The following is a 13181-nucleotide window of genomic DNA, read 5'->3' on the forward strand; positions in this document are numbered from 1 at the left end:
TCGGGGTACATCAGCATCTGTAAACATGTTTACAGGTCAGAGCTGGTTTAAAGTCCATAGAGTAGTGCAGTTGTAGATTAAAATAGGTTAGTCTTGTAGTAGTTGAGCAGTGTTCAGTAGATGAGCTCTTTAGATAAACTAGAAGAACATAACAGAAATGCATAAAAGTACCAAAAAGTATCTTGGTATTACAGTGCATTTTTGGTCATGTATCATGTTAATACCATGGTATTCTAAGGAAATACCATAAAGAACCATGCAAATTACATAGTACATGGATATGGTAATCATTCAGTATCATGGTACATGCATGGGTAGTTGACAAATGGACATGGAAATGAACATAAAGCTTTACACTACCCTTCAAAAAGTTTGAGGTCATTAGAGCAATAAGTTAGGTGTATATAAGTTATATATATCAAAGTATGTCATATGTAAATTCATGACCAGTTCTTTTTGGAAACAAACACACTTAGATATGTCCAATATATTTCATACTGCAAAACAACAACTATGTTTTAGAAACCGCTAAAATTGCTTTATTTTTATGGTCAAAATCTGTTTCCTGTCCAACAAATTGTTGAAAATATAAGAGAAAATGGCCTTAAGAGAAATTACAAGTTGTGTCAACTGCCTATATACCACAAGTACTGGCAGGTGGTATTATTACCATTTGAAACCATAACTGAAGCTTTTCTTCCCAACCTCTGACCAATGAATAACACTCACTGGAGTGAGAGCAATTTATCACAGCGTGTGTCGGGCCATGGACTCTCACTCTCCCTTAGGGTCCCGCTGCCTGCCATCAAACACACATGCAGAAGACACATTAATACATTATTTCACTCAAAGTAATATGTTGAAATATCTCCATAATTCAATATTATCAGGGCCTGTCAGAATGGCCTGATTTTGGAGTTTGGGATGTCATTTTTTTCAATCATTGCCAAGCTGAAAATATTCAATAACCCTCAGTGGAAAGAACTGGGATTGTTTGGAGTGGGAAAAATAATCATTCACAGCATGCGATGCAGATTTTGCAAGTTCTGTCAGCATTTGTCCACAAAAAGTAATGTTTTATGTATGCTTAATGATGTGTGAGAGAGGTTTTTCCCCCGAGCCTAAGGTGCGATGCCCCTTCTAAAATAGACATCGTGTGTGCTGTTACAGGAAGAAACTGTCCTGTACTAAAAGTTTCATGGTCACTTCTAATATTTTTAGACCCTGGGAAGAATTTGTGGTTCAATAACTTATTGAACAGGGACGTGTCACTGCGTTCATTCATCCCACTGAATAATGGAGCACTCTGACACTCCCAAGGACATAGCTGAAATCTGAATAGTCCAATTATGAAACTTGAGTCAGATCTTTGATTTGCATGAAAAACATCTGGATTCCAGTTAGTCTCAGCCTTAAACACATACCATTCACAGACTGTCTGAAGTATACTGCAGACAAAACCAGCAACAGCCAGAGAAATCCCAAGTTCTGATTGGCTGGATGATATGTAACTTCTGTGAGGGTGCAGGTTTTTCTCAGTTAGCTGGGAAACAGCTGGAAAAAGTTTTTAATTAATAGTTCATTGTATTAATGACATTAAAATTAAAAGATATTGTTTGAGGCAATTATTACAGGGCTCCCATGCGCATGGCAAATCTCAGGAAATACATTTTTCACTGAAATACACGTATATACGAACATAATAACTTTTTGTGTCTTTTGGTAAATTGTATTTTCTACATATTTTTTAGTTACACTACCATTAAAAAGTTTGTAGTTTGGAAAGATTTTTTTTTTTTAAGTTTTTGAAAGAAGACTTTTTATTTATTTGATCAGGAATACAGTAAAAACAGTAATATTGTGATATATTATTACAATTTAAAACAAATGTTTTCTCTTTTAATATTTTAAAATGTTATTTACTCCCGTGATGCAAAGCTGAATTTTAGCATCATTACTCTAGTCTTCAGTGTCACATGATCCTTCAGAAATCATTCCTATATGCTGATTTAGTGCTCAACAAATATTTTCTTATTATTATCATTGTTGAAAACAGTTTAAGATTTTTACTTTTCCCCCCCAGGATTCTTTGATGAACAGAAAGAAAGCATTTATTTGAAATAGAAATCTTCTGCAACATTATAAATGTCTTTAGTGTCACTTTTAATCAATTTAATGCATCCTTGCTGAATAAAAGTATTAATTTTTTGGATTTTTTTTTTTTTGAATAGTAGGTGTATACCTAGTTTTATCATGCATATTAACTATTTTTGCATGAAATTACTGTTAAATAATTATTAAATTGTTAATTCCCAGTAAATCACAAATAATTGGAAAAGCCATGTGAATTCAGTCAATGTGTGAGAACGCATTAGTTAGTCACACATAAAAAGACATCAAAAATCTAACTGTATAATCCACTTTGTATGTCTCTGAAATAATCAGTATGTATTACTTTACACTTCATTGAATGCCAGTCTATTACTGTGGCATGTATGACTGATTTCAGATTTACCCACCTGTAAACATCAATATAAAAAAAATTAAATTGTTTATTTTTTGTTCATTTTACAATCTAGTCAGCACTCAGCAGTTAGTGACCAGAATAAATTAGGATGTGGACGCAACTCTTGTTGAAATCTAGTTGCTCCAGTAGCAGTGACCTCTGCACTCGTCACGCTGAAACGGGAAGGTTATCAGCATATGCGCTTCAGGGGCAAATCAAGACATCATTACCAAAATGATCTCCAAACAGTCCTGGGATTGAACCCTACTGCTATCCAGTGTCATTTTTTATTTTATTGTTATTCAATTTTACTGTGGAATAAAATATGGAAGCACCGTTTATTCCATTCCTCTTTCCTGGATAGAGTGTTTGGAAAGCTCTCACTGTCCTAAAGGAGAAGACAGAGAGGAAAACAGAGTGAAAGAGAGAGAGAGGGAGAATGCAATAGAGAAAGACGGAGAGCAGGAATTTGGAGGAAATGGATGATGAATGTTTATTAATCTTGTGGGCCTCCCATCACACTAAAAATAACCCTCATGCATTTATCCAGCAAGGGCAATGTTATTGCACATCTTCATGCCCAAGTGTCTGAGGCAGTGCATGGGGAGAAGCATCTCGAAGATTTAGTAAGCAACTATACGTAATAAAGGTAAAATTATTCATAATTACTGCAAGGGACTGGCTCTGTTCCAAAACCAAGTGAACTTCCTCGCTGTCTACAGCCTACATAGGCACCTGCCTTCTGAGACAGCATGCTAACTGAAATGGAAGCTCATAAGTGACTGAATTATCTAAACAGACAGCAAATTCATGGGTCATACAAACAGCACTCCTTAAAGCAACTGAATGTAGTTTTGTCTACAGTTAAGTGAGCGGAGTTCACTGTCGTAATTACAGTGGATAGCTGTACATATGCATTTGTTTTTACCGTAAAAATGCGCCCTTTTAACAGAATTTCGTACCCGCTCACCAAACTCACATACTCCCAGAACAGACGTTTGGGGAAACAGTTATTCGCCTTATTAGAAGTCAGTTTACCATCAGACTGATTTTAAAACTGGTATTACAAGGTTAAAAAATAAATAAATAAATACCGTTGCTTTAAGTCAAACACACATATATGGTATGAGGAGACAGAACATTCGTAAAAAAATGCATGGGAGAAATTGTAAGGCTCATTATGGTGTGTGATGGAATGGAAGCCCCGCCTTCAATTTGAATGAGCCAATCACTTTGGCAGTTTGCACATTCTAGAATCTACATGCACATTACCGGACCAAACTGAAATGTAAAATTTTTATTTAGTTTTATTTTATTTGATTATTTTATTGTATTTTATTATATTCTATTATTTATTTTTGAGCTAAAGTAGTTTAAATATAAAAAAAATAAAAAAATGAGAAAAAAAAGAAAATGAAAAGAAAAGGTATGGCAAAGAATAATCAAATAAATTTAAATGTGTTGTACATTTCAATAGCATCAACAACAAATTAACTATAAAATATGACACTGTTACTCGCTACTCTGAAATGATGATACACTATTGAAACGTAACCTTGGAAAACAGTTTTGGAGGTTCTGGTCTTTCCTGGTTCAAGTACATAAAAGATTTTCTTGTTAGTTTCATTCTTGTGTTAGAGTTTAGCACAAATATAGCACTCACAAATTATGTAAAATAGACTACTTTTTAGATTTACTATTCTTAGCCATACTTTTTGCATAAAAAAAAATAAGTATATTTATAAATCAACATTTCTCATGCTTCATCCACCTTCTTGGATAGATTGTCACAATGCATTTTGGCATTGCTTCCCTTGTGAAACATACATTCTGCTTTAGAATCTGGCCGAAAGACATTTTTTCAGAAGGCAGCACAGTCATCCTGCCTACCTTTTGGAACAGCAGGGGTGCACTTATGATGCCTTAAATAGTCAGCTTACTAGACTTTGGAACAGAGCCATTAATTCACAAGATTGCAAGCCTGCCTTTTTTTTTAAAAACACTCTTTCTTTGTTGTCGTTCTAATGTGGCCAGAGACTGAGAGCGGTCTGAAGTAGATCGGGCCACTCTGTGCCTGCTCTTTTGGTTCTGGTCTGGTTTGGTGGCAGATGGCGGTTGGGGGTTGTGACGTGAGAAATCTGCCCGAGCTCCAGCTCTCACGTTAACCCCCCGTGGCCATATGCCTGCCCTCCTGTTACCCGTTCCCTGCTCATCGGCCCTGTACCGAGCTCCGAGCTCTCTCTCACACAGGCAGAGATACACTCTTTGTCTAGAAAGCATGAGTGCACTGTGAGAGACTAATTCGATTAATAGCCTGTTAAAAGGCACTGGATGATAATTCCACACTGGTGGCCTCAACTGATCATTTTGTGTGAATGGACATGCGTGACACAGCATGTTAAAAAAAAAAACGGTTGTAAAAAATGTTGAATAAACAGTCCATCTAGCACCATCAAGACCAATATTAAAAAAATTGCACAGTTGTAACACCAGAACAGATATATTGACTCCTGAAACTTTTTTTTCCCCCAATAATTTTACACATCTGCCACAATAATGAACTCCTTATGTCTTCATATCTTCATTTTGGAGCTTTTTATATCATACAGTTAACGTGACCGACTGATCTATTACGTGACTTTTTTTAGCACCAAGTAATTTAGTTTTTTGTGTAAATATTTTTGATCCACTTTGTGACAGTTTAGACCCCTATACCACATGGATCTAAGGTATGGGATTAGTTTTTTTTTTAAAGAAATTAATATTTTTATTCAGCAAGAATGTATTAAATTGTTAAAAAATGAGAGTAAAGACATTTATAATTTGTTTTTTTTTTAAGTAAATAAGAAATGATAATAAGAAATGTTTCTTAAGCACCAAAACAGCATATAAGAATGATTTCTGAAGGATCATGTGACACTGAAGACTGGAGTAATGACTGCTAAAATTCAGCTTTGCATCACAGAAATAAATGACATTTTAAATTATATTAAAATAAAAAAATCGTTATTTTAAATTGCAATAATATTTCACAATATTTTTTGAATTTTTGATCAAATAAATGCAGTCTGGGTGAGCATTTAAAACATTTTTAAAAAATCTTACTGACCTCACTGAACTTGTGATTGGTAGTGTATGTGCTGTAGACAGCCTCTGTTATGATTTTCTTACTTCTTCGAGAAATCTGTTAAATAATGAATAAACAATGATATGTAAATGTGGTCAGTCATTCAGTTATTTTCACCCAAAAATCAAAATTCTGTCAACATTTACTCACCCCCATGCTGTTCCAATCCTTTAAAACTTTTTCAACTGTTCATTGGTTCAGACGTCAAAACCATGGCTTTCTATAAATATCCTGATGGAAGGAAGTTTAGCATTGCATTAGGGTATAAAAGAGTACATACTACAAAGTCTTTTATTTTCCATGATATGTCCCCCTTTATATAAACCAGTTTGTATAATTACGAAAATGCAACTGATCTCAAAGAACACGAATCCCTGTGTGAATCTCTCACTGAATTATTACAGACAGACTGAGACATAAATTATTTTCAGTCACGACACTCAGACACAACACTAAATAAAACATCTATCGATAATACGAGCCATTTTTCATTAGCAAACCATATAAATACAATAAACCCATGGAATTAGAGAACAGTGTCTTCAGCCATGCTTTAATTATGAAACACTGGGGAGGGACGCAACCTTAATAAAACATCAGCATGCCTGAGAGCAGGAAGTATCAGCCTGCTGCGGTGCTCACTGTGGGCTGCCCACGCTGAATCCCAAAGCTCCCATCAGCACCGGCACAGTGTAAGCTGACATGGTCATTCCTCTTCCAGAGGGAAGACACCTGCTCCTACTGAGACAGCCAGACAACCGCAAACAAGCTAACATGCATGAGACGCCGAATGCCACGTTCCATATTTGAAGTCCAGTACTCTGAACACTGGCATAGACAGAGATGATTAGCATTGTGCTGGCATTGAGGAGCGCGTCTGACTTTAAGTAGGGTAAGGTGTTTTTTTGTTGAGTTTGTGCACACGTGAGTTCATAAACAAGTTAGTATGTGCAAACATTCAACAAAAGTACTATGGTAAAACAGTGGTGTTTGAATGCTACCATGACAACATGACCTCAGTATTCAAACCTCACGTCTGATTTTAGCATGTGTACATTTTTGTGTGTCTGGGTAGACATAAAATGTCATATTAACATTTGAAATGTAAATCATTTTACATATGAACAGCTTTAGAGATGTTACGAATACTCACAGTGCATTACATTCATCTTTTAAATAATTACTAATCAAGGTTAATGCTCCTTTACTTATGGCCAATAATAAATAAAACAATAATAATATTAAAATAAAAATAGAGTGCATAGAATATAAATTATGTTAATATATAATATAGGCCAATAACACACACACACACACATATATATATATAAAATTTTAATCAAATGCAAATTAAAATAAATTGCTTTAATTAATGTATTTCTGATATTATTAAAACTAAATTATATAAAAAGTAATATACAAATGTATAAAAATAAATATTAACATAATAACATATGTTACCTGATATGTTAACATAATGGCTGATATTAAAAAACTATACTGAGTACTGAGAGTATATATATATATATATATATATATATACACACACACATATATATACACACACACACACACAGAGATGTGTGAGTGTGTATTTTACAAATATAATAACATCAAATACATAACACACTAAAAAACAATAGATTAAAGTGTTAAATAACTAATTAATGTTAAATTAATATTAAAATTAATATCAAAATTGTGTTCTTGAAGATTGACCTCTACATTGGCAAAGGTAATATGCAAATGCATGCACAATTAAATATCCAGTTTTGATTTAAACCAATAAATCTGTGTATAAAAATGTGCGCAAACTGTACGTATGAAAATCTACGAATACAAATGAGATCACCTTGACCATGATGGGCATACCACATTTTTGTTAATGTTTGCAGTATAAGCACATAAATTGATGAGTTTTTATGACTGACTGACGTCATGTGTAAATTCATACCTCATCAAAATCGTGCTCATTTGAGTTCTTCTTTAGTGCTTGTCTCCTTTAGTGCTGTGGGCTGCAGTAAAGTGTCTTTAGCGGTGCCCTTTATTTGTGGTCAGCGAATAGCTTAGATCAGGCTGATTTAGGCTCTGATGGGCAATACTGTCGTGGTATCTGATCCCTGCACTGGCGAGCTCATCCTTCTGTCTGCTGACTAGACACGGCCACCTCTAGTGACACATCGACTTCTCCTCCTGCCCCTACAGGCGGCTCAGCGATCCCTGAATCCCTCACCAATACACCAGGTGACACAGGCAGACATCATTAGCATCTTAAAGCAGTTCAGCTGGTGGATACAGACTTGATTTATGAAACCCTGTTTAATGGACATGCTTTTAGCTCCCTGTTTTGCATGAAAGTCAACATGAAATGCCATTCGCAATGCATTTTACTTACATAATATGATGCAATTCTCAAGGAAACAGGATATTCAGTGGGATGAGAATGTAGGATGAAACTTGGTTGGGAATTAATTGGATTGTGAAAAGTGGACCAGACAAACATTTGAATTACTCGCAATAAGATCAGTATCTTGTACTGGGTAAAGTAAAGAGGTGATGCAATTCTGAAGGAAACAGGATATTCAGTGGGATCAAAATGCAGGATGAAACTTGGTCGGGAATTAATTGGATTGTGAAAAGTGGACCAAACAAACATCTGAATACTCGCAATAATATCAGCATCTTGTACTGGGAAAGTAAATAGGGCTGATTTTCATTTCATGTTGACTTTAAAGTTCCTTTTCATTGCTGTTTAGTAGTAGATGCACTGTAGAGTGTCTTTAAAGATCAAGCATTGCTTGGCTGATGGTTTTAGATTTGTGGTTGAATTTATACTAGTCTTGAAAAAACATCATAAATGTATGTGTCACAAAGCAAGGCCAGACACAACAGGTAAGTGCAAAACAGGATGGTTTATTGACTGGGTAAGTGGATGACTGGAATAGGTGAGTTAAAGGCAGGTGAATGTCAACACAGTGAATGGTTCCAGGGTGCTTATCTGAGTTCTGATGGAGAGGATCGTATGCCGGTTACGTTGGAGATCGTGGAGCCGTTTCCACGGAGTCGTTGGAGGATCGTGGGAGGAACAGCAGGTAATTCGTTCTAGGAGGTTTTGGCAGAGAGAGTCCAGAGTAGTTCGTAGGAGTGAACGGTAGACCGGACAGTGAGTGGCTGTGCTGTGTGTGTATTTGTAGTGTGGCTTGATTGGTGACAGCAGGTGCGGGTGATCAGAACTCAGGTGACTGTGATCGGGTAATTATCCTGGATGGTGACTGAAGTGACTGTGATGACTCCCTGACAGTATGATAATAAAATCAGAGATAGCATCTAAAAACAACAATCATTTTCATCAGATATTTACTGCAATACATAAAAACTAGAAAATAGGTCTGAGTGATTAAACTTCTATATTATTCAACTAGATGTACTCACTTGTCATTTTTACAGACTTTGTATTCTTTTGCATAAGTACAAGTATGTTTTCCAAAGCTAAAATTAAAAATAGAAGTGTTAACAGTAGGAGGTAGCTGGCCCTCTTTACTTACTCTCTCGGCTCTCGACTCAGCGCTGTAATTTTACTGTCCCAAGTGCTACTTGTGACGAGCTTTCTGCCCACAATGCCAGCTGCTACCATCTCGAGCCAGACAGACACCTCGTCTTTAACTACGGTGCCATCTCCGTCTAGTCCAACACTCACAGTCGTACCCACTGCACCTGACCAGCCAGGTAAGAGACCTTCCTGTAAATGTCACAATCACAATTTGTTGACACGTTTGCACTCTCAATGTCTCCCAGTATTAAAGTTTTGATATTTAAGTAAAGTAAATCCATCAGAACTCTGTTCGCAAAGACATTTCAACCTTGAAATAAGCTGTAATATATGCAAGCATGTGTCCATCTATTTAGGTTAGACATTCTTCATTTATTCGGTCTCACTTGTGTTAATAATTGAGAGGTGAAATATTCAACAGGGAGCATGTTTAAAGTCATACATTGAGTTTTGTTCTTTTGCCCTCCTGGTTGTGAGAATGCATACATTACAGTTATTCTATTAGAAGGCGCTTTGAATCTTTACTAGCTTTTAAAAGAGCCTAGAACATTTGAATTTGTATGTCTTTATTTTATACTATACTGTAGGCCCAGGGTTTACTTCATGGGTAGGATGATTAAAATCTGGCACCAGGTAAAACAGACAAACAGCAAAAATTTTTGTTAACTGTAAAAAAAAATTCAGCAAAATTTCTCAATTTCATTTTGTTTTACTTCAAGTAATACATTTAACATACATGTAAAAAGTACTAAAGTAACTAAAATGTCGAACTAAAATAAAAAAAAAATACAACTTTATTGAAATATTTAAGATAAAATTCAACAGTGTTCACTAAACATTCTAAGATATTCTCTAAACCTGCATATCATTCACTAAGCAATAGCAAGTAAATGTAAAACTGCACCGTAAAAATTGTGCACAAATATTATAGTGAATCAGGTACAAAAACAACACAGACAGCACAGGCAAGTAAACAAGGCCAATAGCAAGTGAAATACTTCTTAGTAAAATCCCTCCAGTTTCTTTGCTCTCTCGTACCGCACAGGGGACCTTGATGAAAGTAGTGCATGCAGGGAATCACGCTCCACTGTAATTCCACTCATGATTGATGGCCGTAATGGTGCTCTATATTCTGATCTAAGGTATAGCAGGGTGTGGAGATTAAATATGATTACTGCTGTGCTAAATCACTCATTAATATATATGGGCCAAGGTGCCAAATAACATACCATGTGGCGGCTCCTTAAACTATGTCTTCTTGAATCAAGCATTGAAGTCAGCAGGGCAGGTGGAGGCTTGCTGACTTGTAGTGTTTTGATGATGATGCCGTACTGATGCTTGACAAGCTGTTACCAATTTAAAAAGGCTTTTAGCTGTAAAAATAAATAAATAAAGTAATAAATAAATGTCAGTGAAATCTTTCAGACTTAAAAAAATGTTCAGGATTCAATAAATATAAAGCAAAAGTTTAGCATCTGTGATAAGTAATTCTGACTTTTTCCATTCAGTTTTATCCTTGACACAATTTACAACCACCTAGAATAAAAATACACAAGGCCAAGAAATACATAAAAATACACACAATTTTAAAAGCCAGAACATTCAGTAACTAAAAAATGTATACATTAGACAACTTTACAGCTCAAATAATACAGTGGGGGAAATATTTATTTGATCCCCTGCTGATTTTGTAAGTTTGCCCACTTACAAAGAAATGAAGGGTCTGTAATTTTTATGGTAGGTTTATTTTAACGGATAGAGACAGAATATCAACCAAAAAATCCAGAAAAAACACATTATATAAAGGTTAGAAATTGATTTGCATTTCAGTGAGTGAAATAAGTATTTGATCCCCAAGCAAAACATGACTTACTACTTGGTGCAGAAACCCTTGTTGGCAAGAACAGAGGTAAGACGTGTCTTGTAGTTGGTCACCAGGTTTACACACATCTCAGGAGGGATTTTGATCCACTCCTCTTTACAGAGCCTCTCTAAATCCTAAAGGTTTCTTGGTTGTCGTTTGGCAACTTGAAGTTTCAGCTCCCTCCACAGATTTTCTATAGGATTATGGTCTGGAGACTGGCTAGGCCACTCCATGACCTTAATGTGCTTCTTCTTGAGCCACTCCTTTGTTGCCTTGGCAGTATGTTGGGTCATTGTCATGCTGGAAGACCCATCCATGACCCATCTTCAGTGTTCTGGCTGAGAGGAGGAGGTTCTTGTCCAAGGGAAATGGAAGAAATACAAAATAACCATCAATCGGCCTCGGTCTGGAGCTCCGTGCAAGATCTTGCCTCATGGGGTAAGGATGATCATGAGAAAGGTGAGGGATCAGCCCAGAACTACACGGGAGGAGCTTGATAATGATCTTAAGGCAGTTGGGACCACAGTCACCAAGCAAACCATTGGTAACACACTACACCGCAATGGACTGAAATCCTGCAGCGCCCGCAAGGTCCCCCTGCTCAAGAAGGCACATGTACATCTAAATGATTCAGAGAAGGCTTGGGAGAAAGTGCTTTGGCATTAACTCGACTCGCCGTGTTTGGAGGGAGAGAAATGCTGACTTATGACCCCAAGAACACCATCCCTACAGTCAAGCACGGAGGTGGAAACATTATGCTCTGGGGCTGTTTTTCTGCTAAGGGTACAGGACGACGTCACCGCATTGAGGGGCAAATGGACGGGGCCATGTACTGTAAAATCTTGGACGAGAACCTCCTTCCCTCAGCCAGAACACTGAAGATGGGTCATGGATGGGTCTTCCAGCATGACAATGACCCGAAACATACCACCAAGGCAACAAAGCAGTGGCTCAAGAAGAAGCACATTAAGGTCATGGAGTGGCCTAGCCAGTCTCCAGACCTCAATCCTATAGAAATCTGTTGAGGGAGCTGAAAGTTCGAGTTGCCAAAGACAGCCAAGAAACCTTAAGGATTTAGTGAGGATCTGTAAAGAGGATTGGATCAAAATCCCTCCTGAGATGTGTACAAACCTGGTGACCAACTACAAAAACGTCTTACCTCTGTGCTTGCCAACAAGGGTTTCTGCACCAAGTACTAAGTCATGTTAGAAAACAATTTCTAACCTTTATATAATGTGTTTTTTCTGGATTTTTTGGTTGGTATTCTGTCTCTATACGTTAAAATAAACCTACCATAAAAATTACAGACCCTTCATTTATTTGTAAGTGGGCAAACTTACAAAATCAGCAGGGGATCAAATAAATATTTTCCCCACTGTAAGCATATAATAATTAACAACCAATATGAGCCTCATATTTCTTTAAAAAAAAAGTTAAATATTTTTAATATAAAAAATAACATTTTTATAAAAGTTTTTTAAAATAATTATTTTCTGTGAAAATGTCAGTATCATTAATGTATGTATTGCAATGAGTATATGCTAATTTTCTGCATTTACAAGCAGCATGTTCCTCTTACAAAGCAGGTTGATTTTCCAATCGGATGTGCTAGATAGCAGGTGTTCAGTTTTGTCGACTGTGAAGAAGTTTTTTCGCTTTGTTTGTGTAATCAAAACAATATGCCACCACCTCACCTATCCCACCATTTCTGCCTCACACCAGGTGTGTGTAGCGTTCGCCTTTCAAACCTAATGGCGCTGAAGCTGTAACTATGAAAATGGCAAGCCCAGCCTCAGGAGATAAATCATTAAATACTCTGTTATTGTGAAACACAATCACTTTTGAGAGCACATGGCGTGGCGGTAGAAGCTCAGCTGAAGGCCGGAGCTCAATTCTTTCAGATCTATTTTTGAATAGCGATTGAATGAACAGCTGCTAAATATTTCATAAGAGAAAAGAGACTAGGTCATGGTAAGGAAGACCAAAAAAGGGCCAATTTATTGAACTTACGGAGAGAGAGATAGATACATGAAACCATAACAGGAAAACGCAGCGAGTCCTGTCCTTGAAGGGTTGGACGGGGGCACAAACAGGGGAAGTGATTCTATCAGATCTTGTGTATCCCGTTTCTGCT

General features: G+C 36.6%; 1 protein-coding gene across 1 annotated transcript in view; it reads left to right on the forward strand.

The window, feature by feature from the left end:
* The window catches only part of LOC107725312 (uncharacterized), an 81187-nt gene that overhangs the window by 56412 nt on the left and 11594 nt on the right, over positions 1 to 13181 (forward strand). The window contains exons 6-7 of the mRNA XM_016534530.1: positions 7791 to 7877; positions 9258 to 9359. Coding sequence (XP_016390016.1) covers positions 7791 to 7877; positions 9258 to 9359 — 189 coding nt within the window. The remainder of the gene's footprint in view (positions 1 to 7790; positions 7878 to 9257; positions 9360 to 13181) is intronic.

Source organism: Sinocyclocheilus rhinocerous, unplaced genomic scaffold (assembly GCF_001515625.1).
Source record: "Sinocyclocheilus rhinocerous isolate Xijiao unplaced genomic scaffold, SAMN03320098_v1.1 scaffold785, whole genome shotgun sequence".
NCBI classification, from domain to species: Eukaryota; Metazoa; Chordata; class Actinopteri; order Cypriniformes; family Cyprinidae; genus Sinocyclocheilus; species Sinocyclocheilus rhinocerous.